Here is a 25,971-nt window from a genome sequence, read left to right as displayed (position 1 = left end):
CTAGTGGTTTGCGTCTTTATGCAAATATAGATATGCTATTGACTGAACTATCTCCCACAATGCCTTTCTCTCCATTCAGTTCAAAATATTGTGGGCGTCTTAAAGACAATATGCAAGGCGGTGATGCAATACTGCAGTTATGTTAAGGACAAGCAAAAACACGATAACTATGGAATTTAATCTTAGTATTAAGAATAATATACCTGGATAAAAAGAAAAGAAGAAAAGAAGAGAGAAAAAGATATATTGAAAAAAGGAAAAAAGAAAGTAAGAAAAGGAGGTGAAATAAAGAAAAAGAAAAGCGCCTGGGAAAAAAAAAGATATTTATATGACATTTAATGGTTTATTCCCCCTATAGGCATCTTCCCTTTGTGATCTCCCCAGAAAAGAATAATGTTATATTGTTTGAGAGTAATTTCAAAACATTTTTAAGTGTTGTTTTTTGTTTTCCACAACTAAAGTACCAAATCTGAAATAAACACCTGACTAAATAAAACAACACAAAGAAAATCCTAAATATTAAGTCATAAACAAAATATTCTATTATTTCCTGCGGTTAACATTTTAAAAATATTATTACATCTAAGCTCTTGGGATTACTTTTAATAAATGTAGTCACTTATGGACCATAACTGCCAGAAGATAAACTTGAATTATTTTAGTTTTATGGCGCTTTTGAGTTTAATACAAACAACCACAGGGCAGCACGGCGGAGCAGTGGTTAGCGCGTGTGCGGCACAGTTCTGAGGTCGTGAGATCAAACCTCCCTAGGTGTGACTGAGCGAGTGAATGGTCTGTCCCTGTGTGCCCTACGACTGGCTAGCAACCAGTTCGGGGTGTCCCCTGCCCACTGCCCGAAGATAGCTGGGATGGGCTCCAGCACCCCCGCGACCCTACTGAGGATAAGCGGTGCAGATAATGGATGGATGGATGGATGTACAAACAACCACAAATAAAACACGGGCCTCTCAATATTCTTTTTTTTCCTCCCCTAAGGTTTGACCACAGCGTTCGATTACGTATATAATACAAAAATATGAAATTAATATTAAGATTTGTGAATGGAATTTGTATTCAAAATAGTAACATATTAAAACGCTTCTATGTACTTTATTTATGTTGTTTGTCCAAGGCACTCAATTCCCTCTATTATTGACCCTCATTTTAATTTACAAGGAGCAAATTAATTCTATTTCCTTAAGTATAAAGTACAGAAAATAAATATGTTCACCAAAATTTTATAAAATAAAAATTAATACGATAAGTAGCATATTACTTTTTATTTTTTGCAACTTGGCGGACCAAAACTATACTCCCAGTATCAATTGAGGGGAAAGTACATTCTACTGCGCATGCGTGTTTATAAAAAAATCTAAAAAGGCAGGCGCGTAAAAGTGCGTAGGGCAAATAAACAGCTACGAAGATATCAAAACGTTTTAAACAATTTTAATCATTACGAACACAGTTGTTATTAAACATGAAATTTGTGCCTCTTTCGAGTAAGATAAAACGGAAGATTCCCGCTGTGAGAAGCAAGGCCAAAAAGAAGGGTCCTCCAGCAACCGAACGCCCGGTAAGACGAAATCAATTCTGTTGTCCACTTTATTTGACGAAGTACCTTCTAAGTTGCTACTAGTTACTGCTTGCTAACTAGCTAGCTAGCTGTCCGTCTGTCTGTCTTTCTGTCTGTCTGTCTGTCTGTCTTTTGTTGCCAGACATAGGACCCCCGGGTCAGATCAGGCCCACCAAGAGTTTTAAAGACATTGCCGAAAGGAGCTCAAGAGAAAAATGAGCTGCAGTCTTAAATATGTCCACTCGATGTCGCCAAAGCAACTGGGGCTGTGTTTCTTTCTCTCCTTTCCCTCCTCACTTTTATTTCTCCCTCCCTCTTTTTTTTCCTCTCCCATTCTCTCCTCTTTCTTTTTCTATTTTTCTCTTGCTATCTCTTTTTTCCCTTTCATTTTCTCTCTTTCTAACACTCCTTTACTCCCTTTTCTCACTTCTCTTGTTTTCTCAATTTCTCTTTCTAGAATAGAATAGAATATACCTTTATTAACATTTTTACAAAATGGGTTGAACATATTGTGACAACGAAATTGGACGTGGCACTCCAGTTACACATTTGCTGTAATGATAAAAGATTACCAAAGATAACATTAATTTTGATATATATGAACACAAAATATTTACACAAGAAAGTGTGGGCATGTTTCTCCTTTCTTCCTCCCTTTTCTCTCTTTCTCTTTTTCTATATCGCTTTATCTTTCTTTGTCACTTTATTTCGATATTTTTTTCTCTTTCCCTCACTGTCTTTCTCTCTTTTTTCCCATACTCTTTTTTTTTCCTCCCTTTTTGTTCTCTCTATTCCTCTCCCTACTTTTCTCTCTCCCCCTATCACCCTGGTTCTCTTTTTATCTGTGTCTTTCCTTCTCTTTTTCTCTTTTCTTTCTTCCTCTTTTTCTACTTGTCTGGCCCCCTTGAGATTTTCTTAAGTATAGCGTGTGGCCCTTGGCTTAAAGGACCGTGACACCCCTGATCTAATGTGTTAATATTATTTGACAGGATTCAGGACCTGATGAAAAAAATGACTCGCCCAAACAACACAAATTGCAGACGAAGAAAAAAGGTCAGGTGGTACTAATACATTTTAAGAGAAAATTTACATTTTTCATGGAATCATTCCTAAAATATTTTCAGATTATATTCATGTATCAGCATGTTTATCAGCAGGGTTGGGTTGGGTTACTTTAACTTGATTACTTTCAATTACTTTTGGATTACTCCGATACCAAATATGCTAATAAAAGACAAAAGAAACTAAATGTGAATAAAATGATGACTCACAACACGTGGTAAGCTTTCTCTCCTGGCTTTGATCGCTTTGATTTCCGGCAAAACTAACATAAAATGCGACAGAAACAAAATGAAAATAAATCCAAACAGCTTGCCAACATCATTTTTGCCGTTCCTTGTATTACGTTACTCCTTTAGGTTTAGTAATTTTATTCATATTTAGTTTCTTCTGCTGTCACTGTCTTGTACCACAGACAGACTGAAGAGATCTTTTCTACCTCATGCCATGAGGCTCTTTAACTCCACCCCGTGGAGTAAAGGCCCACACTAAACCACACCCCCTACATTGCATATTACCGTACTTTTATTGCAGTGTGTATTTTATGTAGCACTATTTAAATACTCTATACAACACGCTACAGTGGTTATTAGCACGTCACATTGGGTATTTGTATATTGTATTTCTTTTGCTTTATTATTGTATTGTTCTCAGCGAAGGGATGCTGCTGGAAATGTGAATTTCCCTGCAGGGATGAATAAAGTATCTCTCTCGCTCTCGTAAGGTATATTGTGGTTTAAATGTGCCTTTTATACTCTTGTATTTTTATATACACTTGTATCTTTATTTTTAATAGTATACTCAATAAGCGTGTGGTTTTACAACTCCACTTGGTGTTCAGAGGTAAGCGCCTTCAAGGTCAAAAGATGGCCTTGCCTCCCACATTCCTTTCTTCTTACAGAGACTCATTGTGTTTACAAAGTTTTTGTTTTGGGACAGTTTGCCTCCCACACTCCAAGTCATCCTTATTGCTCATCAGACCAACATTATACACTGCATTTAGATTTGTGATTCCTGTCTAAACCAATCAGATTCATTTCCTGTGTTTTTATATAAACTAAACAGATGTGTAGTTTCCTTCATGTGTTTTCCAATAAATGAGCCTTCTGAAAGAGGAGCGGGATTTCTCCCTGATCAGATCCTGGAAACACGCACTTCCAATGGAAGGGGCTATCAAAAACCTAAATCTTTGACTTAGAGTGTGTTCTTTTCTTCATTGTACTACAATCGCAAGTTTTATCCTTGACATCTTTTATAAAGACTCTCACCCTGGATGCTGTAATACTATTACGTAAGCTCAAATATTTTTATGTTTGTATCTCCGGTGATCAAAAATCCAATTAAAAATAGAAGCGAGAAAAAGAAAGAAAAAATGTGTTTTTGTTGATATTCGGGGAATATTTATTGTCAGTTTATCTTGTATTGGTCTCTACATGACACCTGCTTGTTGTACAAAGTAATTCTATGTTGTATTTCCACTGTGTCTTACGTGCCCGTTGTCTTTTTTTTTGTAGTATCTTTTGGAGTTTCAGAAACTGCAGCAAAAGATTCAAAATACCTCAAGGAGATGCGGAGATCGTCCATCGTTGCAGTGGAGAAAATAATGAACATGGCCATACTGTGAGTCTGGAGCAATGTTATACAGTGTCCATAAAATACTTTTTTTATGTATTAGACCTGAAGTAGTCTTTTGAGGCCCATTTAAAGCTCCAGTGTTTTACATATTCACCCCTAGTGGTGTACAAATACTTGTTTAAAATAAAACAATTGATTCAAAAAATGAGCAAAAACGATTACTGTATAACACACAAATTGAAAAAGCTGACATGTTTGGCGCCCATCTTATGACTGTGGAAGCCCGGATGACCATTTTGCCAAGCTGCTGGCCACTATTTTTATTGTTCGTTGCTCCTCCCCGGTCCTTCCGTGTCAGTCGCCTTCCACCGCTGGGTATCCAAGCAAATGTCCGAGTCCCATAATCTAGGCATCTTCAATGTATTCCCATTGGTTTCACCTCTAGCCACTCATTTTAGCCACTTGGCTGCTGAATATGACTTGCCGCTATAGTTGGTTTTAGCTGCTATTGCTTTGTGATTCAGTGTCACTCGTCTTCCACAACTACTGATGCAAGGGGATGTGTCATCTTCCACTTTTTCCCTCTCTGTTTTCTTCTCTAGCCACATGTGTCATGGAGTTCCGTAATTCAGGCACATGACACTTGTCATCTTCCACTTCTTCCACAGTTTCCTTTTCTAGCCACTCATGTCGTTAAGTTCGTTGACTCATGCAGCTGGCACCTGTTATGTTCAACTTGAATCCACTGTTGTCTTCTCTGGCCACTCATCTCACTCTGAGATCTGCGATTCAGGGTCTAGATGCTTAACAAATGCTGCTTTGCTCTTGCAAATTTTTATTGGCATTTTTAAAAGTGTCTCCCGCTACCAACTCAAGTTAGCCATTTCCACCAGCTCTGACCAACTTCGGCTGTTGGCTCTTTTCAGCCGCTGAAAAAGGTATTTAGCGCACTTGGCTTTTTGTTGTCGGTGGTTGGGATTAATGGCAGCTTTCATGACGGCGGCGGCGGTGGCTCAGGAGGTAGAGCGCTCGTCTTGGGATCAAGAGATCGCAGTTCGAATCCCGGCTCCTTTGTGTTACATGTCGAAGTGTCCTTGGATAGGACACTTAACCCCTAATACCCCCAAAAAGCATGTTAGCGCCTTACATGGCTGCACGGCCGCTATTGGGAAATGTGAAGCACACTGTAAAGCGCTTTGGGAAGTCTTGACTTGAAAAGCGCTATATAAATGCAGATCATTTCATTTCATGACCCGTTGCTGGCTGGAATACAAAAAATTGGAAGTAATCTTCCTAATTTCCGTAGTGCGTCGTTTTCGATTGCACGAACTTTAGATTCATTCTGAGCTACCTGGAATGGTCAATTATTACGAACGGTCACTGAAGAGATCTTTTCTTCCTTTTGCCATGAGGCTCTTTAACTCTACCCGGCAGAGTAAAAGCCCACAGTAAACCACACCACCTGCATTGCATATTACCGAATCTTATTGCAATATGTATTCTGTGTAGCACTATTTAGTTATTCTATATAACACGCTACAGTGGGCATTTGCACGTCACACTGGGTATTTGTATATTGTATTCTTTTTGTTTTATTATTGTATTGTTCTCAGCGAAGGGATGCTGCTGGAAATGTGAATTTCCCTTCGGGGATGAACAAAGTATCTGTCTGTCTGTCTGTCTGTCTGTCTGTCTGTCTGTCTGTCTGTCTGTCTGTCTGTCTGTCTGTCTGTCTGTCTGTCTGTCTATCTATTTATCTATTTATTTATTTATTTATTTATTTATTTATATCTATCTTAAAGTTTAAAATGGCTTGCTGAATTAATGGAAACTATTTGGTATATGATGGGATAATTCTAAATACATGTATTATTTATTTACTACGATTTTAGAGTTAGAATTGTCTTAATTATAAAGGGTTCTGACAGTTGAATCAAATGTTTTCCTTGCTTCAAGGAGTTTTATCGCCTTATGAACCACTCCACCATTCGCCTAAGAAGAGAAGCTGCTGCATTGTCCTGTTTATTCTTCTCCCGTCTCTTTGATGCTTCTTGTTTTACGATGGTGTCCTCTTGCTATGTTAAACTCTCTTCCCCCATCGACCCGAGGCTTTCACTATGAAGCAACTCTTCATGAGAAAAGATTGATGTCGCTTTGTGTGTTTTGTTCCAAGATGTACGGTAATAGACCTAAGAGTATCTTAAAAAAATATGCTACAATTCAATAGAATTCAGTTTTGTATTTTTTAGCAAAAACCCTACACTATAAAACAAAACACCATTGTGCTTAAACATTTATCAGTCTTCAATATGTGTAATCGTTCTTTTAATTATGTTTTTTCAGAACAACTCTTGCTTTGAAAAGGACAGAGAAGAAGGAGAGTCAGGAACATTTAAATGTTATTAAAAACCAGTGAGTTCTTCATGACCTAATCATGCCCAGGCATCAGCTATTAAATAACAATAATCAAAAAATTTTAGGTTCTTACGCCATTGTGCAGAGCTTCAAGTGCCAGTGCAGAAACACGACCAGTTAGCGCTATCACAGCAACAACGCCAGGAAGAGAACAAGAAGCTGGAGGCTGGAAGGCAAACTCTAAGTTCCTTGGAGGTTAGATTTTCCCACATTGAGGATTTCAAAGTAACGTTCACTCTTTGAGAGGTTCATTTCATATTTTCTAGGAAGATTTGACGGCTGTAGAGCGCACGCTTGAGAAAACCGAAGAGCAAACCTCCGCTTTGGAATATGCATGCACTTCTCTGCGAGAACAACTAGAAGAGGAAGAAGAGAAGGCAAAAGAGGTACAATTTATCAAAAATAAATATCTCTATTTTTGGTCATTTCTCTTCTATATTTTATTGTAAAATATATGTAACCATTAGTCTTCTTAGTGTATTAAAAAATCGTACGGAAAAATCGTACCTGCCATTTTTCATCATTTGTCTTTTTTTAGGAACACATTTTTTTATATATTATGGAAAAATGTATTTAAATATTCAGTAAAATATGTATTACAGATACAAATTCAGGGTTCGTACGAGTAGTTGATATCCTTGAAAACGCTTGAATTATAATGTTCTATTTTTGAGGTTTGAAAGGTGCTTCAATTTTGGGCGAAGTTCTTGTAATTGCTTGAAATTGTTGCAATGTTTTTCGGCAGTCTGACTCGATGGACCACTTGTTAATTGAAGAAGAATAAATCAAGTCTGCTTTCTAATGATGCCAATAGGCCTGCCCACCTTTTTTTTTTAAACGGTAGGCACTTTTAGGTGCGGAAAGTGGTAGTCTAACGTGTAAAGTTGTAGTGTTGGCATGTATGTATGATTAGTGTTGGTGGGATCAATAATAACAATAATTATGATTGAAAAAAAAGATTATTATCATTATTAACAATATAATAATGTATTTATTTTCTTTTAACTGTACTGTGGAAATTGGAAAATTGTCTTGATCATCCTTAAAAAGTGTTTGAATTTGGCCCTGAAAACGGTTTCCCCACTAATTCTGCCCATGGAGTAAGAATGTATTTTTTTGCAAAAAGTAAGATAAAAATGTTGTAAAATAATTATCTTTTCCAATATTTTTCCTCTACTGTCAGGTATTTTTAGAGTATTCTAATAATTTTTGATTTTTTTTTTGCATTTATGAATTATAATTTATGTCCTTGAGGCCATTTAAAGTATACTCTATATTATTTTTTATAAATAAAACTGAACTGAATGAGTAAGCTAAGACAAATAATATTTATTCTTCATAAAAATCGTAATCTCGATACCGTTATATCTTTTATACAAATTTTGAAAGTCTTAAAATGTGAAGAAATTAATAAGATTTACATCTGTTGGAACTTAAAATACTTAGTAAAAAAAGTAATTTATCATGCATCGTGATGACAATGCTTGGACAGTAATGCAGGAGAAGAGTTCTTTGGAATTAGTAGTTATCTGCCAGTTTTGACTGAGGATCCATGAAGTACTGTAAACATCATTTTTATTTATTGTTTTCCATGACTGAAACTTTGGACAGTGCCATGTTTAATAGATAAAATATATAAAATATTTTCAACTGGACCAAAATGTAATTTAAAAAATAATAATAATAAACATTTGTTTAAGATTGATTCTAATTTAAGTACTGTTTTTAGTTTTGTTTGTTTCAATTGTCAACCTGATTTCAAAAGGCATTTTTAAAAGTCTTAAATTGAACTTGCCTTAAGCCACAGGTGTCAAACAGGCGGCCCGCGGGCCAGATCAGGCCCACCAATGGTTTAAATCCGGCCCGCAAGACAACAGTGAGAGAAGCGCAAGAGGAAAATGAGCTGTAGTTTTAAATATTTCCACAGGATGTCACCAAAGCCAGTTAACACTTGCAAAACAATTGTGGTAGTATTTCTAATTTTTTCTCTGACTCACTTCTTTATTTATTCATCCCTCTTTTTCTTTCTCCTGTTTACTCTCTCTTTCTCTCTTTTTCTCTTTTCTCTATTTCTCTCTCACTCTCTAACTCTTTCTTTTTCTCTGTCTTGCTCTCTTTCTATTTTCTCTCTCTAATTTACACTTTAACTCCCTTTCATTCTATTTTTCTCTTTCTCATCCTCTTTCTTTCCCTTTTTCTACCTCTCTCTCTCTCTGTCTCTCACCTAACTTTGTCTCTTTTTCTCCTACTGACTCTTTTATCTGTCGTTTCACTTCTCTTATTCTTTTTATATTTCTCTTTTTTCAATTTCTTTTTGCCTCTATATTCATTTCCCCCTTCTCCATTCATATCTCTATTCTGCTCTCTTTTTCTCTCACTGTTACTCTGCTTCCCTTGTTCTCCCTATCTGTTTATCACTCTCTCTTTCCCTCCCTCTCTTTCTCTCTCTTTTTCTCCCTCTCTCTTTCTCTTAAACTTACTAGTCCGGCCCCTGTGAGATTTTTTTATAGCATTTGTGGCCCCCAGCTAAAACGGGTTTGACACCCCTGCCTTAAGCTGTAGGAACCCTGAAAAGCTATATTTAATTGTCAGAGTCATGTTAAAATAAACATCCGCAATTTTTTTATTTATTTCTGCATTGCATTTTCTGCAATTGAAGTTATTTTTTTATTACAAAAAATGTTCTTAATATATTCAACTAAAAAAGTAAGACGGCACATTTTTTATTACCCTTAATAAAAATCAAAATTTCGACGCTGTCTCCAGTTTTTTTTTGTCATAAATGGCATTCATGCAATGTATATAACTGAGGTAGTAAAGGAAATTGTGGAGAATATTTGAGTTACTTTCTTTCCGCTCCATTTCAATGATTTTTTTTTTAACAATCGGTTAAAATAAGCCTTTCAAAATAAAATGAGTTCCCGCAACCATTAAATTTGATTTTTTTCCGTTGTCAGATGCTGCAGAAAGCAAACCGTCCTCGTAAATCAACCTTGGAGGTGAGCATCAATGGAGAATTTTGTAAGAACTTCAAGATTGCACAAACTTCTGTTGCATAACAGTTGTTTTTATTGTAAAAAAAAAAAGGTGGTTAAAGTTGCATTTCCTTCCCAAAGGAACTTCAAGTTCTAAATAGAAATTGAGTCATTTGCTAAGGCTATTGCGTAAACGCTTCCTCTGGAGAAGAGAAAAACCCTCAGAAGTATTTGCAAGATGTTTTATTTTATTTTTATGATTTTCTTTAGACTCATTTGTGAACATGCGTCCTGGACAAAGACTTTGAGACTTTAATGGTGAACATCTACAAGATCTTTGTTGCATTCAGTTCTGACTTTTTTTGGGAATTGCAAATGCTTTTTTAAAATATCTGCAACAATTGAATATCAATAATTTTTATAATCAACATTTTTCTAAATAAAAGCAATCCCACAAACACAAATACAAGTACTAAGACTCAGTTTCAACCAAGCTAGGTGATTTTTGTGTCCCAAAAATGTAAACTGCATTCTGTCAAGACAAAGTCTGTTTTATTTTTATGTACAATAAAGGAGGAAAATAACCCGTTTTATCCATGTGTTCCCTAAATAAACAGAAATTATTAAGAAGAAGTAGTGCATTTTTAAACATGTTTTCCCCTCACAGAAATATTTTTTTTCTCCGCTCATTTGGAGTATAATTTTTGTTTCAAGATAACTTAATTCTGGAATAAAAATATTCTTAAAAGGAGGCAAAATGAGCTTTCATTGTATTTTGTAGATTATTTTGCCTACTTGAAGTATTCTTACTGCATCTCTTAAATTAGCAAAATTATTGACCTCATTCTATTCTTTTTTTTAGAAAAAGGAAAAAGAATTTAAGTTGAAAAAAATTTACTTAAAGTGCAACGTTTTCTGCCATTGAAGTGGTGGGTCAACACAAGTCAAGTCGTGTTTATTTGTACAGCCCTTAAATGCTGAAAAGAAGGAGGCCAAATACCGAACCCTGCGGAACGCCGCAGGTAACACTTAAGGGCTCAGATGTCATTTCACCATATTAACACAATGCGTCCTATCTGAGAGGTAGGATCTGAACCATGATAGGACGGTTCCTGAGAGACCAATCCATTTTTCCAGCTGATCTAGTAAGATATGGTTCATCATGAAAAAAAAGTCTTATCCCCCTGGCAGATGTTTTGGGCTACTTTAAGTGCTTTAAAAAAATGTTAAAATACGCAAAATTATCCAAATGTCTCATTTCAATTCTTTTTTTGTTATTTTTTTCTGGAAAAAATAGATCATTGTATGCGCTAAATCTGAGATTTCTTCAGTGATTTCTTCCTCAGAGACTCCGTGGAATCATCAGTGAACAGTTTCTTGATAGTAGAGGACACCGATGCCTGGACTGATCTGCTTAGTCCTTATGCAAAGCAAAATACAAAAATTAGCTACCAACAGGGTAAAAATGTTCAGGTGTTTAAAAATTGTGTTTGCTAATCTTAGATTTCTTCCTCTGAGCTTCTGTGAAACCATCGCTGAAAAGTCTTTCAATAGTTGAAGACACCAAAGCCCTGACTGATCTTCGTAGTCCTCTTGCAGCAAAAACGTAGAGGACGGGGTTGAGGGCACTGTTGGTGTACACCAAAAAAACAAAATACACCTAAAATGAGCAACCAATAGGGTAAGACTGTTTTTTTGTTGCATTATAATCGCTAAATCTGAGATCTCTTCAGCGATTTCTTCCTCAGAGACTCCGTGGAATCATCGCTGAACAGTTTCTCGATAGTAGAGGACACTGAAGCCCTGACTGCTCTGCTTAGTCCTCGTGCAGCAAAAACGTAGAGGACGGGATTGAGGGCACTTTTGGTGTACACCAAATAAAGCGAAATATACGTCCCGTACGAGGCACGTTCATAAAGCGCTGTCCTCTGCGATCCACCTTCTGCTAAGGCCCTCAGGAACCGGCAAACGAAATAGGGAACCCAGCAAACCAGAAACAGAAGCATGGTGCAAAAAAGCACCTGGTACATCCTGGTCGTCCGGCGAGACGTCGAAGGGGCAGGACCAGTCGGGCTGATGGGCGTCGCCCGCTGTAAAGTGAGGAGAATGGCTAAGTTGCTTCCTAGAAATACTAATAACGGTAAGATGAAACCCGCCACGCTTTCCGTGACAAACAACCCCGTGTTGAAGGTCCCGCTTTCTAAACATTGGTACGTTCCATTAGTTTCTTTCAAGACGGCGCTGTGCAGATACGGCGCCGATAATACGGCGGCGAGAACCCAGGCCGACCCGCAGACTAAAGGTACTGCCCAAAATGGGCGTCTTAGCCGGGCCCAAACAGGTCTTAGAAGACACAAACATCGCTCCAATGCAACGGCGCAGACCAGGAAAGCTGAAGCGTACAAGCCCAAACCCCGCAGGAACATGACCAGGCGGCAGAATGAGGAACCGAAGGGCCAACTGTGGCGGTGGGCCAGGTAGCCTAGCATCAAGGGCGTCCGCAGGATCAGGACTAGGTCCGCCAAGGCCAGGTTGAGGACGTAAAGGCGGAAACTGCTGGCCGAACGGGTTTCTTCTCGGCTGCTTCGGCGCATCAGGTGACGTCGGCTCTGGCTGAGAGCCCATACTACCAAAGCGTTCAAAGGTACGCCCACCTGTGGAAAAGAAAAGCAGTCAACGGATCTGAAATTGATTAAGGAATTCCTTAATTCTGATTGCAATACTGTTTTTTTCATCCTTGAAGAAAAAAAAACCTGAATTTTACTGTGTTTTTTCCAAAAAATGTCCGATAGTCAAAATCCGTGAAGTAGAAATATTTCTTATTAAACAATAGTAAGATATAACATATACGACTGTAACAAAATAAGAAATAGAGATCTGCAAATAAAAACACAGAATTGGGGAAAGCAATTTAGAGACTAGCTGGCTAGCTGCATGCTAGCATCAGGTATCTTTGGACCGAGCCAGGTCTCTGTGATTATTTAAATAGTCACGTATGTAGCAGTATCCAAAGAGTTGTAGCTCCAGGTGATCTACTTTATGGGTAATGGATCTGGCTTCGGTGAGATACATGCTCAGCATGGGTGGCTTATTACATAGCTAGAGAAGTAAGCTGCAGCTGCAGCCTTGCTGTTGCTTTCTCTCCCGACGCCGCTTCAACCTCTTCCCAGACTCGATAACAATCCACAGAGCACCCCGTAGTGATCAGCATTACTTTGCGCTCATCTGACTTTCCTCAGAATCCGATTAAACTGATGAATTTCTCTTCAATGTAACGAGCTGCTAAAATACTAGCTGTATCCATGCTTCGCATTTGTTTTGGGTGGACGGACACATTGACTTGTGAGCCTGCCCACCTGCCCCGGCTGTTTGACTGACAGCTTACACTAGCCTATTACCGTCGCGCAGCACACAGACACTCATGTCCCCACACACACAAACATAGCCCTTGGCACCCAGCCCCATGATAGCGTTTGCTGTGTGTAGTCTTCTGTAGAAAAGCTACAAAGTATTGAAAGGAGCAAAGAATGACAGTTTTCCTCTCAAAAAATGAATTTGAAATGTTGTAATCTTTCCCTACTTTGTATTCAGTGCATTGTTGATAAAAAAAAATATGTCATTATCTACCCATTTTCTGGCAGCTATCTTCAGGGAGTGGGCAGGGGACACCCTGAACTGATTGCCAGCCAGTCGCAGGGCACACAGAGACAACTCAGTCACTCATTACTACCTAGGGACGATTTGGACCAGCCATTTAACCTGACATGCATGTTGTTCGGAATATGAGAGGAAACTGGAGTGCCCGGAGGAAACCCATGCAGGCACAGTAAGAACATGTAAACACCAAGCGAGGAGGCTGCAGTAGCTGGACTTGAACCCAGGAGCTCCACACCGTTGGGCTGTGTGCCAACCAACCACCCAGTCTCATCCATTTCCCCGGATCACATATTTTTTAACTTTATACTTGTCAGATCTTGTTTTTGCTGTTTCGTCCACTAAATAGTGAACTGCACTTAACCATTATCTCGATTGCATTCTGCTGCAATCCTGGACCAGCAAAACTCACTTTGTCTGGTCTGGTAGTAAAACGAATGTCACACGTGTGGCAGTGATCCATTATTACCAATCCCATATTGCTGCAAATAGGGAGCAAATAGAGTCCACTTTTTTTTTTTTTTTTAGACCTGGCATCTATTTTTTTGTAGCCGTTACTGTACTTCCTTAAATGAACTGCACTTGTGCAGCCCCAATCCCATTGTCCTCAATCATATATTACTGCAAGCAGGTACCTTCAGATCACATTCCTTGAGGCTTAGCAGTTCTTCATAGCCGCTATTTCCACCTATACTGAACTGCACTTGTCCAGCTGCAATCCATTATTCCTGCTTGTATATTGCTGTGAGCGGGGACCGGCAGTGCACATTTTTCCTGGGCTTAGCAGGTCTTTTTTGCCATTCTGTCTCCCCAAAGGTGAACTTGCACCCCAATTGACTGCCATAAACGAGGAATTACACGATTGTTAATATTACTCATGACTTTTTTCTTATCGTACAATATTTTTAACTTGTTTCTTAAAAAGGCAATTGCTTTGAATTGCAATTTACGATTGTGTGTGTGTGTGTGTGTGGGGGGGGGGGGGGGGGGTGTTGGGGTTTTTAAGGGTTATTGATCTATCTTCGTTATTCATTATCCATTATCCGTTATCGGTCAGTTCATAATACGCTACAATGCCTAGGAGCCGGGACACTTACTCTCAGCCAAAAGGCCAAGCTAAGGTCCTAGCCCTAAAGCCTTGCTGCGATCATTGCGAATGCACCGTTCCCGGAGGTACTGCAATACCGGGCCGATGCGTGGAGTGGACAGAGCAAGCTCATATTCCATCTCCGAAATGCAAAAATCAAAGATAGTGACTTCATAGAAAGTACACAAAAGGCCAAGCTAAGGACCTAGCATCAAAGCCAGAATCCTTGTTTGGTACGTGACTATTTCACAGGCAACTAACAAATATCGGTATAGTCCAAGACCTTCAGCTGACGTGGACTATTCATCAACACTCGATGTTATGAGGCTGGGAAGAACAAAGTGTGGAATAGCGAGGGATAAGAGTATCTTTTTAAACCTTTGTAGTAACGGTAGGAGGTGTATTACCCACCAGGAAAATGAGCAGGGTGACGGCAATCTGGACTCCTCGAACAGCTTCCGACTGCCAAGTTGGGCTCGTAAGTTGTCCCACCTTGAATGTTTGGTTGAGAGCAGCCATTGTGGGCATGGGCATGCTGGAACAGTTTATGGAAAAAAAGCAATTAACGCCTACTTGAAAACAATTTTACAAATCTCGGTCCAATACGAGTGTAGCTTTCTTCTTGTGCAATTTTTGCAAAGGTTTCCACATGGTACCGAGGCATTATGCACCGAAATCCTCTGAAATATCTTCAAAGACCACACACTTGTCAAGACCAGAACGGAAACAGTTCCCACTTGCGTGACGTTTACCACAAGTTTTATTGAAAAAGAGAGCAAGTTGCTCTTGTACTCGGATTGTTACTCGAACACGGAAGTGAATCTTCCGTAGTGAGCGATGGCTGTGTCAGGGGCGGAAAACTGGTCGGTAGCCGGGACTGGGAGAGCAAGACGGGGTCGGAAACGAGTAGTAAGCCGGAACGGGAGAGTATACGTCGTCGGGAACAAAAAGAGAGAGAACAGACGGGGTCGGGATCAAAACGGGTCGTAGCCGGAGACAAACTGGAGCAAAAACGGGACAGGCGGGAGTCAGGGGTCAAAAAATGGCCGCCCTGAAAAACAGAGGTTCGCAGACAGACTGACCCAAGGAGAGTGACAATACTGGGTTTAAATAGCAGGGAAGCCAATTTGTCAACAATCCGCAGCTGGCGCTACATGGGCGGGGCCAATTGGGCGCCACGGCAACCGTGACAACACTTTGCGCTTGTTTGTGTATTTCTCTATTTGATTTTTGCACTTCAATATACGAAAATTGTCTGATTATTTTAAATATATTTTTGTGTTTGTCAGTAAAGTTAAACACATTCATAAATAATAGTTCCTGGAGAGGCATGGGTGCCACCAGGCTGTCAGGACCAGAACGAAGACAGGACCCACTTGCGTTCGTTTCTCTTTTATTTGGAAGAAGGGAAAGGATAGTATACACGATCCGTAGATCGCTGGTCGCGTGGAACAGGTTGCTCAGACGCGGAAGTGATATTTCCGTGGCGAACAATGGGGCTGTCGGGAGCGGAATAAAACAGATCGGTGGCCGGGACGGGGGAGGAAAATCGTAGTCAAGTTCAGAAAATGGGTCGTAGCCGGGAAACAAACGGGAATCAGAACAGGAAAAGAGTCAGGGTCGGAAGGCTTGCCTAGCGTAACTGAGGTTCGCAGACGGACTGACAACCGGTGACAGGAAGACGGGGGTTTCAAAAGTGACAGGGAGCCAATCAGCGTCCGAGGCAGTTGGCGCCAAAGGAGCGGGCTGAGGTGCCTTGCATCAGTAATTATGACACAGGCTGTACTTGCCCAAGACACACCACAGGAAAATGGTGCCCCTATGACACTAGTAATTAAGGAATACAAACACATTTAACATTCATTAAGAATAATTATACTTGTTATAAATGCCTTTTTACAACCTAGTATGTTTTTTTTATATAATATTGCCATTATTTTTTTTCACTTCTTCATTCAAAAAAAAAAAAAAAGACCAAATATGGAGATAAGTCTTTTTAGAGCTATACATTTATCTTTCATATTATTAAATCATTGTACTCATTTTTTACGTTTTATTTTTGTTGAAAAATGATCTCATTAGGTAATGCTGCTCATTTAAAGAATGTTTTGGATAGCATGGTTGTTTATACACCGTTAATAAGGTGTTTAACTAAATGTCCTTGTTCAAAGTAGTGACTCCAGAGACAAGAATGCATGGTTTAGTGGGAGCCCTCGGGGTGTCTTAAAACATGCACCTACAACTCGCCGCTTTTGTCTCCATTTTTGTGCAGGCGCACCTACTTTGCGCTCTTAATACAAGGAAAAATGCCATTTTTACAAAATGTACTTATATGAACAATGCAGAATAAGCCCCAGTGTCGCTACATTTCCCCCTAGCCCCCTTTCCGATCCACAATAAAATCTTTAGCACAGAAATTGTGTCTTACCTTGTTTTTGTTGAATGCCTAAAAGAGTTGAAGAAAGGAAAAATGGAGAAAAGACTCTCACTCTCTCTGACTTTTGCTCCCACTCTAACTCTCTCCTCAGTTGTTTTTTGCTTTCTCTCTGACTTGCTCTCTCTGATCTAACTTTCTCCTTCTGACTCACACGCTCTGGCTTTCTTCCTCTGACACTCACATTTTCTATCAATGCCTTTCAAGTCAAGTCAAGTCATTTTTATTTGTATAGCCCTAAATCACGAAGAGTCTCAAAGGGCTTCACAGATCATTACACTATATTACACAGACTATTTTTCAGAATATTATCATACATTCCCCTGCTCTGGAGCCGACGAAAAGAGTAGGTTATTCATATGCTATAGAGTAAAAGTGAGTTTTAAGCTTAGATTTAAACATTTCCACTGAGGTTGCAGATGGGCTCTCAGGGGGAAGAGCATTCCACAGCACCGGAACGCTCTCGAACCAGCAGAACACTTCTTTGCTCTTGGGATCACCAGAAGACCGGCACTCTCAGAACGTAGGCTTCGGACCGGGACATAGGGGGAAATCAGATCTGAAAGATAAGAAGGAGCAAGTCCATGTATGATTTTGTACAATACTAAGAGAACCTTAAAATCACATCTAAGGCTAACTGGGAGCCAATGCAGGTTAGCCAAAATCGGTGTGATGTGATCGGACTTTTTTTGTCCTAGTTAAAAGCCACGCTGCGGCATTTTGTACCAGCTGAAGAGACTTGATTCTAGACTTCGGGAGACCAGAGAGTAGTGCATTACAGTAATCGAGACGGGAGGTAACAAACGCATGAATTATAATTTCCGCATCCGACTGAGACAGTATAGAACGAATTTTAGCAATGTCACGAAGATGGAAGAAAGGGACATAGGGGGACCGGACCGGGACATAGGGGGAAATCAGATCTGAAAGATATCCCTCTCTCTCTCTTTCTCTTTCTGATGGTCTCTTTCTCTGACTTTCTGTCTGACTCTATAGCAGGGGTGGTGAACAAGTTTGACACAAAGAGTTAAAAGTTTTAACTGTGAGAGTCAAAGAGCCACACCATGCACTGAACATTTGAGACTCTTTTTACCTGGCTTTTCAAGGTGCTTTATTTTTGCTTACGTAGTTCAGTACCTTTGGGGAATTCCGTGTCAATATTAGCATGGGCTGTGCTAAAATCACGCTGAAGTCTTGAAATGGGATATTGTGGTACTGCATAATAAATAGAGTGATTTGCCATTCTGTTCAATAAAAAAGTAAGCATGGTTGGGAAATAAATTATCAAAATGTACCGTTTACCAAATTGTTCGAATTACCGTATTTTCCGCACTATAAGGCGCACCGGGTTATAGGGCGCACCCCAAAAAAATAGTTTTTGGTCCTATTTTTGACATACATAAGACGCACCGGATTATAAGGCGCTACAATGGGAACGTCGACAAAACAGTCAGATAGTTCAGTCCAACTTATTACCCCCTTAACATTCCCAAAGCTTGCAAAGATGCAAATACGTGTTGAGAACACGTGCGGATGCGGTGTCCGTACGATGTCACTCAAATGCAGCGTTCCATCATTCGGAAGGTTAAAGTCTTGGGATTCAAGAAATGCCAACCATTCCTTAGTTTCTATTTTCTTTTTCGCTCGCAACTTTACTGTACATATGACAATAAACACTTGGAATTGAGTTTAATTTAAAAATAGACACTCCATTCCATCCATTATCTGCACCGCTTATCACAGAAACATCGAGTTCAGTCTGAAGCAAGATACAGGGATAATATATATAGCCGGAGTAGCTCACCGAAGTCGTTGTGTTCATAATAATGTGCAGCCGTAGTCCTCTTATATCCGTGAGTGTAGTAAATCCAGGTGAATAAAATATTTACAATTACAGAATAGTAAAAAATGCTTTCTATATGCCGTCAACCCAACGTGCTATTCACATTCATTTTTTTCGGCCAATTGCAGGCTTTGTTTTGCCGTTTAAGCCTATGGCAGCCTGTAAATGATAAAAAGGATCCGCCCCTTGACCTCCGAATAACTTTAGCCAATAGTGATCGATTCAACTGATGATTGACACATCTATTTTGGCCAATTGCAGGCTTTGTTTTGCCGTTTAAGCCAATGCCAGCCTGTAAATGATAAAAAGGATCCGCCTCTTGACCTCCGAATAACTTAAGCCAATAGTTATCGATTCAAATGATGATTGACACATTGGTTAGGAAATGAAACGCCGGTAAATAAATCCCATTATACACCGTGGACTACTTGGCGTTCGGGGGAAAATCTAGTCGGCGGCTGCAAGTTAGTTGCAAGACTTTGCGAATTAATATCGATCCATAAATAAGGCGCACTGTATTATAAGGTGCATGGTCAGCTTTTGAAAAAAATAAAGGCTTTTAGGTGCGCCTTATAGTGCGGAAAATACGGTAGTTATCTGACTCCATTAACCAAACACAACCTACATTCACCCAACAATTTATGTGCGCTCGTTTCTTGAGGGAAAAATGAACAGGAAAGCCGACATTTTCACACGGGGGCAGATTTATTTTCCCTAACAATTTAACTAAATGTACTCCATCTAAGACGGCCGAAGTGACGTTGGCGTCTGTGGGAAGCCTTCTTCTGAAGTCCTTCTGCTTTCTCCTATTGGCCATCTTCTCCAAGCATAATGGTGTGCCGGCTCCTCCCATGGGCGTGCCAAAGAAGCCCAACGTGGGCTTCACAATCTCACAGACGAGCGTGTTGAAGTCTGGAACATTCTGTGTCAGCACACTCAACAGAACTAGACAAAATATTATGCATTTAGAACAGCCTTACCTGACCTGACCTTGTACATTGAACTAAAGCCCACTCAGTGAAAATCTTCATTGCATTATGAGTCAATCGTATAAAATCCTTTATAGTCAAATGTATAAAATCCTTCAGCATCTTCCCATTCTTTCTGAAATGCCCTGTTTTCATCTTCATGTTTCCGTTTCGCTTTGCATTTTGCCATTTTGACCATGAGGGGAACAGTCTGCACGCTCATGAAATGTTTACTTAATTTCCTGGCATTAGACGCGGCCTACGCAGATGATTGGCAGTCAGTTATGTGTCCGGAGCAGCATAAAAATAACAAATCTGCCTACCCTCGCTCTATAGCATCTCCAACTCTCCTTTTTCTCCCTGACTCTCACTTTCAGACTTTCTCTTATTTATTATCGCTGACTTTCTCTCTCTCTCTCTGTTTATCCCGCTCTTTCACTCTCATCTCTCTCTGTATCCTGCTCTCTGATGTTCTCTGACTCTCATTTTTCTCTCCCCCTCTTTCTGTTAATGACTCTCTCTCTCTGCCCAACTGTAGTTCTCCAACGGGTTCTCTCTCCTACTCTCACACTCAGACTTTCTCTCTCTCTCTCTCTGACTCTTTCTCTGGCTCTATATTTCACTCCCTCTCTTTATCCCTGCCTCTGAGTCTTTTTCTCTCTCTGTGACTGTTTCTATGATTTTATTACTGTCTCTCTCTTTCTGCTTCTCTCTTTTAAGATCATTCTCTGACTCTCTCTGTCCCTCTTTCTCTGGCTCTCTCGCTATTCTTCCCTCTTTCTCTGACTCTTACTCGGTCTCTTTTCCTAACTTTCTCTCTTTTTGGCTTTCATCTTGACTCTTTCTTAGACTTTATCTCTTACTTACCGTCTCTCTGACTCTTTCTCTGACTCTATATTTCACTCCCTCTCTTTCTCCCTGTGACTTTCTATCGCTGCCTCTGAGTCTCTTTCTCTCTCTCTCTGACTCTTTCTATGATTTTGTGACTGTCTCTCTTTCTGCTTCTCTCTTTAAAGATCACTCTCTGACTCTCTATCCCTCTCTTTTTCTACGACTCTCTTGCTATTCATCCCTCTTTCTCTGTCTCCTTTCCTGACTCTCTTTCGCTTTTTGGCTTTCATTCTGACTCTTATCTCTTACTTTCCGTCCCTCTGACTCTTTGTTCCTCTCTTTCTGACATTCTCTCTCAGTTACTCTGTATTTTTCTCTGAATTTCTCTTTCTGACTCACTTTTTTTCGTCCTCTCTCTTGCACTCTGACTCTTCTGTCTTTCCCTGACCTTTCAACTACCTCTCTGCTTTCTTTTTCTCTCTGTCTATATACCTCTCCGAATCCTCCGTCCCTTTCTTTCCGAATTTCTCGCCGACTCTTTCTCTTTTATTTTCTTTCACCCTCCCTCACTCCCCCTCCTTTTCTCTCTTTCTTTGACTTTATATCCTCTTTCTCTTTCTCTCTCTCCTCTCTTACTTGCTTCCAATATCAATTCGCTTAAAATGAATTTATTTTTTCAAGACAAATGTGTTTAGTCTACTCTTTTCAATATTCTACCATCTTTTTTCAATTAAACAACTTGATCATAACACTTTTCTTTACTCCAGGGGATCAAGACATGTTTGTATGCGTTTATTCAATGATCCACTCCCGGGATGGCAAATAAATTAAACCGAAAATGTGTATTTCTTTTTCCCTTTCAGCTGCCTGAAATGGTGAAACGTTATTAGGTGGGCTCAGCTGTCGAGATCAAAGGTACAAGTGGCGGGAAAGGGGCGTGGCGTCACGCGTGTTGCCCCCGTGGAAATTTACACACGAAAAACTGAAAAAGAAGAGAAAGAAAGTCAAAATGCGTTTAACTATGGGTGCTCATTACATAGTTGAAAGAATATTCTGTACTACTCATAGAAATAAATGCATTATTCAACCTTCAAAATGAGGGACCGATTTTCTTAAAGAGCGTTCAATTCTACAGTATTTTTTTATGGCGAGAAAATATTCTTCGAATTTCTAGTTAGGATTCTAAAATTGCCGCTAGAGGGCAGTATTGGCCACTCTCGGTGACATTGATAGGATAACGCGTATACCAGGGGTGGCAAACTCATTTTAACAGAACAAACATTCTGTCGGGGGCCAGAGTAGTAGATTAAAGAGAAAGAAAAAGAGATAAAGAAATAAGAGAAAAGGTAGGGAAAAGGAGAGAGGGCGGGAAAAAGAAAGAAAAAGAGAGAGAGGGAGAAAACATGAGAAACAAAAGATAAAAAGTCGTGAGAGAGGGGGAAAAGAAAGGGAGCGGAAGAAAGAAATCCAAAGAGAAATATAAAGACAGAAGGAGAGAAAAGAGAAATGAAAGCGCGAAGGGTATGAAGAGAGAAAGAGAAAAGAGAGAAAAGGAAAACAGGAAGTTAGAGCAAAAGAGGTTAAGACACAGAGAGAAAGAGACAAAAAGCAACAAAGGAAGAGAAAAAGAGACACAGAGAGTAAAGGAGGCAGAGAGGGAGAAAAGGGGTGGAAAAGAAAGAACGAAAGAGAGAAAGTAAGAAAGAGAGAGAGAGAAATAAATACAAGCACAGTATCTTTGTGAGAGGCACCTGGCTTTGGCAACATCAAGTTGACATATTTCAACCTGCAGCTTGTTTTTCTCTTGCGCTTCTCTGAGTGTTGTCTCGCGGGACGGATTCAATCCCTTAGCAGGCCTGATCTGGCCCGCGGGCCACCTGTTTGACACCTTTGGCGTATACAGTATTCGTATTCGCTGCAAAAATAAATATAAAAAAAATATATAAATATTTTGTGCCACCACAGAAAAGCTTAATAACAATTGTGCTTATTGTGAAAAGGAAAATCCTTGAAACATGTTTTAATTCAATAAAAAATTGATGGCAATACGTATTTTTGATAGTATAAGTGCACAGTACTGCAATCCCTCACTGTTAAACGGTTCACCATTCGATATTTTATAAAATGACCCCCAAAATGTGTCAAACGACCTTCCAATGAGTTTTTTTTTTCCAAAGTGGGAATCAAAAATGAAATTCCAAATTTCTAACGAAACCCACATTCAAAACTAACTCAAGGAAAACAAACCAATCAAAATTGAAACTTGACTCTAAAAGATCCCACATGAATGGGGGTTCCCTTCTGACTTGTCCCCTGTTTCCCCCACCCCCTCATGCTAACCACTGAACTATGACTATGAACAATGCATTACTTTAGCAGTTAATACGAGTTGAATTTAGTTGCTAATGCTAGAGCACAGGGGTCAAACAGGCGGCCGGCTAGCCAGATCAAGGGATTGAATCCGGCCCGCGAGACAACACTCAGAGAAGAGCAAGAGAAAAACAAGCTGCAGGTTGAAATATGTCAACTTGATGTTGCCAAAGCCAGGTGCCTCTCACAAAGACACTGTACTTGTATTTATTTCTCTCTCTCTCCCCCTCTCTCTCTCTCTTTCTTTTCCACCCCTTTTCTCTCACTCTGTCTCTTTTACTCTGTGTCTCTCTTTTTCTCTTCCTTTGTTGCTCCTTGTCTCTTTCTCTCTCTGTGTCTTTTAACCTCTTTTGCTCTAACTTCCTTTTTTTCCTTTTCTCTCTTTCTCTCTTCATACCCTTTGCGCTTTCTTTTCTCTTTTCTCTCCTTCTGTCTTTCTATTATTCTTTGGATTTCTTTCTTCCTCTCCCTTTCTTTTCCCCTTCTCTCACGACTTTTTATCTTTTGTTTCTCACGCTCTCTCCCTCTCTTTTTCTTTCTTTGTTCCGCCCTCTCTCCTTTTCCCTCCCTCCTTCTCTTATGTCTTTATCTCTTTTTCTTTCTCTTTAATCTACTAGTCAGGCCCCCGACAGAATGTCTGTTCTATCGTGTGGCCCCCCGAGTTAAAATGAGTTTGACACCCCTGTGCTAGAGTCACTGACCCCTACTACAATTGCTGGATTGTGGATGTGGCTGATAATGCTAGTGTCTTTGAATTCATGCTAAAAAAAAACAACATGGATATTTTGCTATTGAAATTGAACCCAGTTCAGAAAGTAGACACTGTATATTTTCTAAAATGTAATTTTCTCTTAAGTTTTCATCTACAGCTAGTCTTTTATGATGTTTACCCCGGGGTGCCGCGTCTACTTTAGTCGTATACATAGTACACTATGTTGCAATCAACAACAATAAAGATAATTGAAATTCTCATTCTAACATATTTTCTATCTTTCTCCTTTTTTTTGATTTAGCGTTGCGGATCTTCAGGCCCGTGTTTTAAAACGACACTAAAATCATAACCAAGTGGTTTATTTGAACCCTGACTTAAAAACAACGTCGTAGTTTCCCCCGAATGTTTTCTGATCTAATAACGAAAGCGTGTTGATGATCTCATTGTTTTCAAGAAATTTCAAGAAACGATTTACATAAATCGTTGAGAAAATTTTCGCTGTGGAATTTAGATTCGGTTGTGAAGGGGATTTCGCGTGAGTCACATCACACATGTTTAAAAGGCCGTCGATTTCAGATGAGCTGTTAGAAGATGAAGAAATGAAGTCATGCAAACTCTGAACAGGTCAGTCAATTTTTCTCCTATTTTTTTTTATAAAACAGCACTTTTATTTATTTATCTCTTGGATTTATTTCCTTATTCTTGATATTGTGACTGCAATCAAGCCACAATCTCACAGCAAGTTATAACTATATATAACTTAGTAGAGTTTGTCAAGTCATGTTTATTTGTATAGCCCTTAATCACAAAGATTCTCAAAGGGCTACAGATTATTACAAACTACTGACTATTACTACACCATCCCCTGATCTAAAACCTACATGAGGGCAAGGAAAAACTCAAAAACCTCAACATGAGGAAAATGAAGAAACCTGAGGTAATCCCCCTCCCAGGAAGACCTGGTTGCAATGGATGTTGCAATAACAAATAATGCACAGATATTGTCAACATAAAATATAGGTTATTCATATGCTATAGAATAGAAGTGTGTTTTAAGCTTAGATTTAAACATTTCCACTGAGGTTGCAGATCGAATCTCAGGGGGAAGGGCATTCCACAGCACAGAGGCCCGAATGGAGAATGCTCTCGAACCTGTGGATCTCTTCTTGGCTCTTGGGATCACTCGTAGACCAGCATTTTCTGAGCGAAGGCTCCGGACCGGAACCTAGCTAACAGGGAGCTAATGCAGGTTAGCTAAAATCAGGGTGATGTGTTTAAACGTTCTTGCCTTTAGCATTTTTCAGCAGCAGGCTCTTTATTTTGGACTTCGGGAGACCGGAGAGTAGTGCATTACAGTAATCGAGACGGGAGGTAACAAACGCATGAATTATAATCTCCTTTTCCGACTGAGACGGCATAGGACAAATTTTTGCAATATTTTGAAAATGGAAAAAAGATGTTCTAGTAATATTCTAGTTTGATGAAAAATATGGTTGAAATATTAAATAAAATGCAATATTTTATTAGAAAATTTCTGAGAATTTGCTAGAACTGAGGGGATGTAAAATCTTGGGGTAGAACACCAAATTTTTTATTCTATTAATTAGGGATAGACAACTGCAACTCACTACACAAAGTGCATTTTAAATTGATAGAAAAAACTAATTCAGTAAAATAAATTTTGAAAAATATTGGAGAAAATTTTTGTTGCTCTGTTAGAAATCACTTGTCAAGAAATTCGGTTAAATGAAAGGGGGATTGAAAAAATATGTATAAATGTAATATACTGTCATTGATGTGATTTTACATAAATAAGCATTATTTTTCAATTTCTTTTGTCATTTTTCATCAATAGTTTTTGCTCTGTGGTGCTGCAAGCGCACTGCAAAAATTTAGTTAAATTTGGGGTTAAAATCTTTAAAATTGAAAAACATATTGGTAAATGTATATATTTTTATATATTTGATTTTGTCTTCAATATTTGTTCTTATTTTATTATCAATATTTTTAAGTTATAATTTAATTTCTGTTTCACACTAAAGTCACAAGCACACTAAAATTGGGCAGGGAAAATATTTATAAATCTAAAATAAAACGTAAAATGTACATATGTATCATGTAATATAAATCTATTTAAATATATATATATATATATATATATATATATATATATATATATATATATATATATATATATCCTAAATGAGCAAAACAGTTCTGCCAACAAAACAATATTTAGATTTTGATTGGAGTGGAAATTTGTATATATTTAACATATTTGAATTTGACCTTAAATAATGAATTTTGTTCTTATTTTCTATACTCATTTTTCAATTATAATTTAATTTCTGTTTCACACTAAAATTACAAGCACACTAAAATTAGTAGGGAAAATATTTATAAATGTAATCCAATACATAAAATATACATATGTGTAATGTAATATAAGTCTATTTAAATAAATAAAAAATATAT

General features: G+C 38.8%; 2 protein-coding genes and 1 pseudogene across 4 annotated transcripts; 1 reads left to right on the top strand and 2 right to left on the bottom strand.

Moving 5' to 3' along the window:
• The first annotated feature begins 1,345 nt into the window (after window positions 1-1,345).
• Window positions 1,346-10,181, top strand: cenpq (centromere protein Q). 2 transcript variants are annotated; one of them, XM_088333727.1, is made up of 8 exons: window positions 1,346-1,573; window positions 2,563-2,626; window positions 4,147-4,252; window positions 6,551-6,619; window positions 6,688-6,817; window positions 6,889-7,008; window positions 9,580-9,643; window positions 9,739-10,181. In XM_088333727.1, coding segments are annotated over exons 1-8 (651 nt in total). In that variant the 5' UTR covers window positions 1,346-1,477; the 3' UTR covers window positions 9,741-10,181. The 2 variants fall into 2 exon arrangements, with proteins under 2 accessions (XP_088189853.1, XP_088189852.1); XM_088333726.1 differs by having other exon boundaries at window positions 9,580-10,181.
• Window positions 9,828-16,871, bottom strand: LOC148366905 (C3a anaphylatoxin chemotactic receptor). 2 transcript variants are annotated; one of them, XM_088333723.1, is made up of 3 exons: window positions 16,767-16,871; window positions 14,750-14,873; window positions 9,828-12,251 (listed from the first exon to the last, which is right to left on the bottom strand). In XM_088333723.1, the coding sequence occupies exons 2-3, from the start codon at window positions 14,870-14,872 to the stop codon at window positions 11,310-11,312; spliced, it is 1,065 nt and encodes a 354-aa protein (XP_088189849.1). In that variant the 5' UTR covers window position 14,873; window positions 16,767-16,871; the 3' UTR covers window positions 9,828-11,309. The 2 variants fall into 2 exon arrangements, with proteins under 2 accessions (XP_088189849.1, XP_088189850.1); XM_088333724.1 differs by lacking the exons at window positions 14,750-14,873; window positions 16,767-16,871 and adding an exon at window positions 13,887-14,021.
• Window positions 14,403-14,566, bottom strand: LOC148366906 (U2 spliceosomal RNA; annotated as a pseudogene).
• Window positions 16,872-25,971: the final 9,100 nt, after the last annotated feature.

The sequence above is a fragment of the Urocampus carinirostris genome, chromosome 4 (genome assembly GCF_059441175.1).
Source record: "Urocampus carinirostris isolate Australia breed hairy pipefish chromosome 4, RoL_Ucar_1.0, whole genome shotgun sequence".
Classification (NCBI taxonomy): Eukaryota; Metazoa; Chordata; class Actinopteri; order Syngnathiformes; family Syngnathidae; genus Urocampus; species Urocampus carinirostris.
The sequence above is the reverse complement of the archived record's forward strand: the minus strand, read 5'-3'. Positions and strand labels throughout refer to the sequence as shown.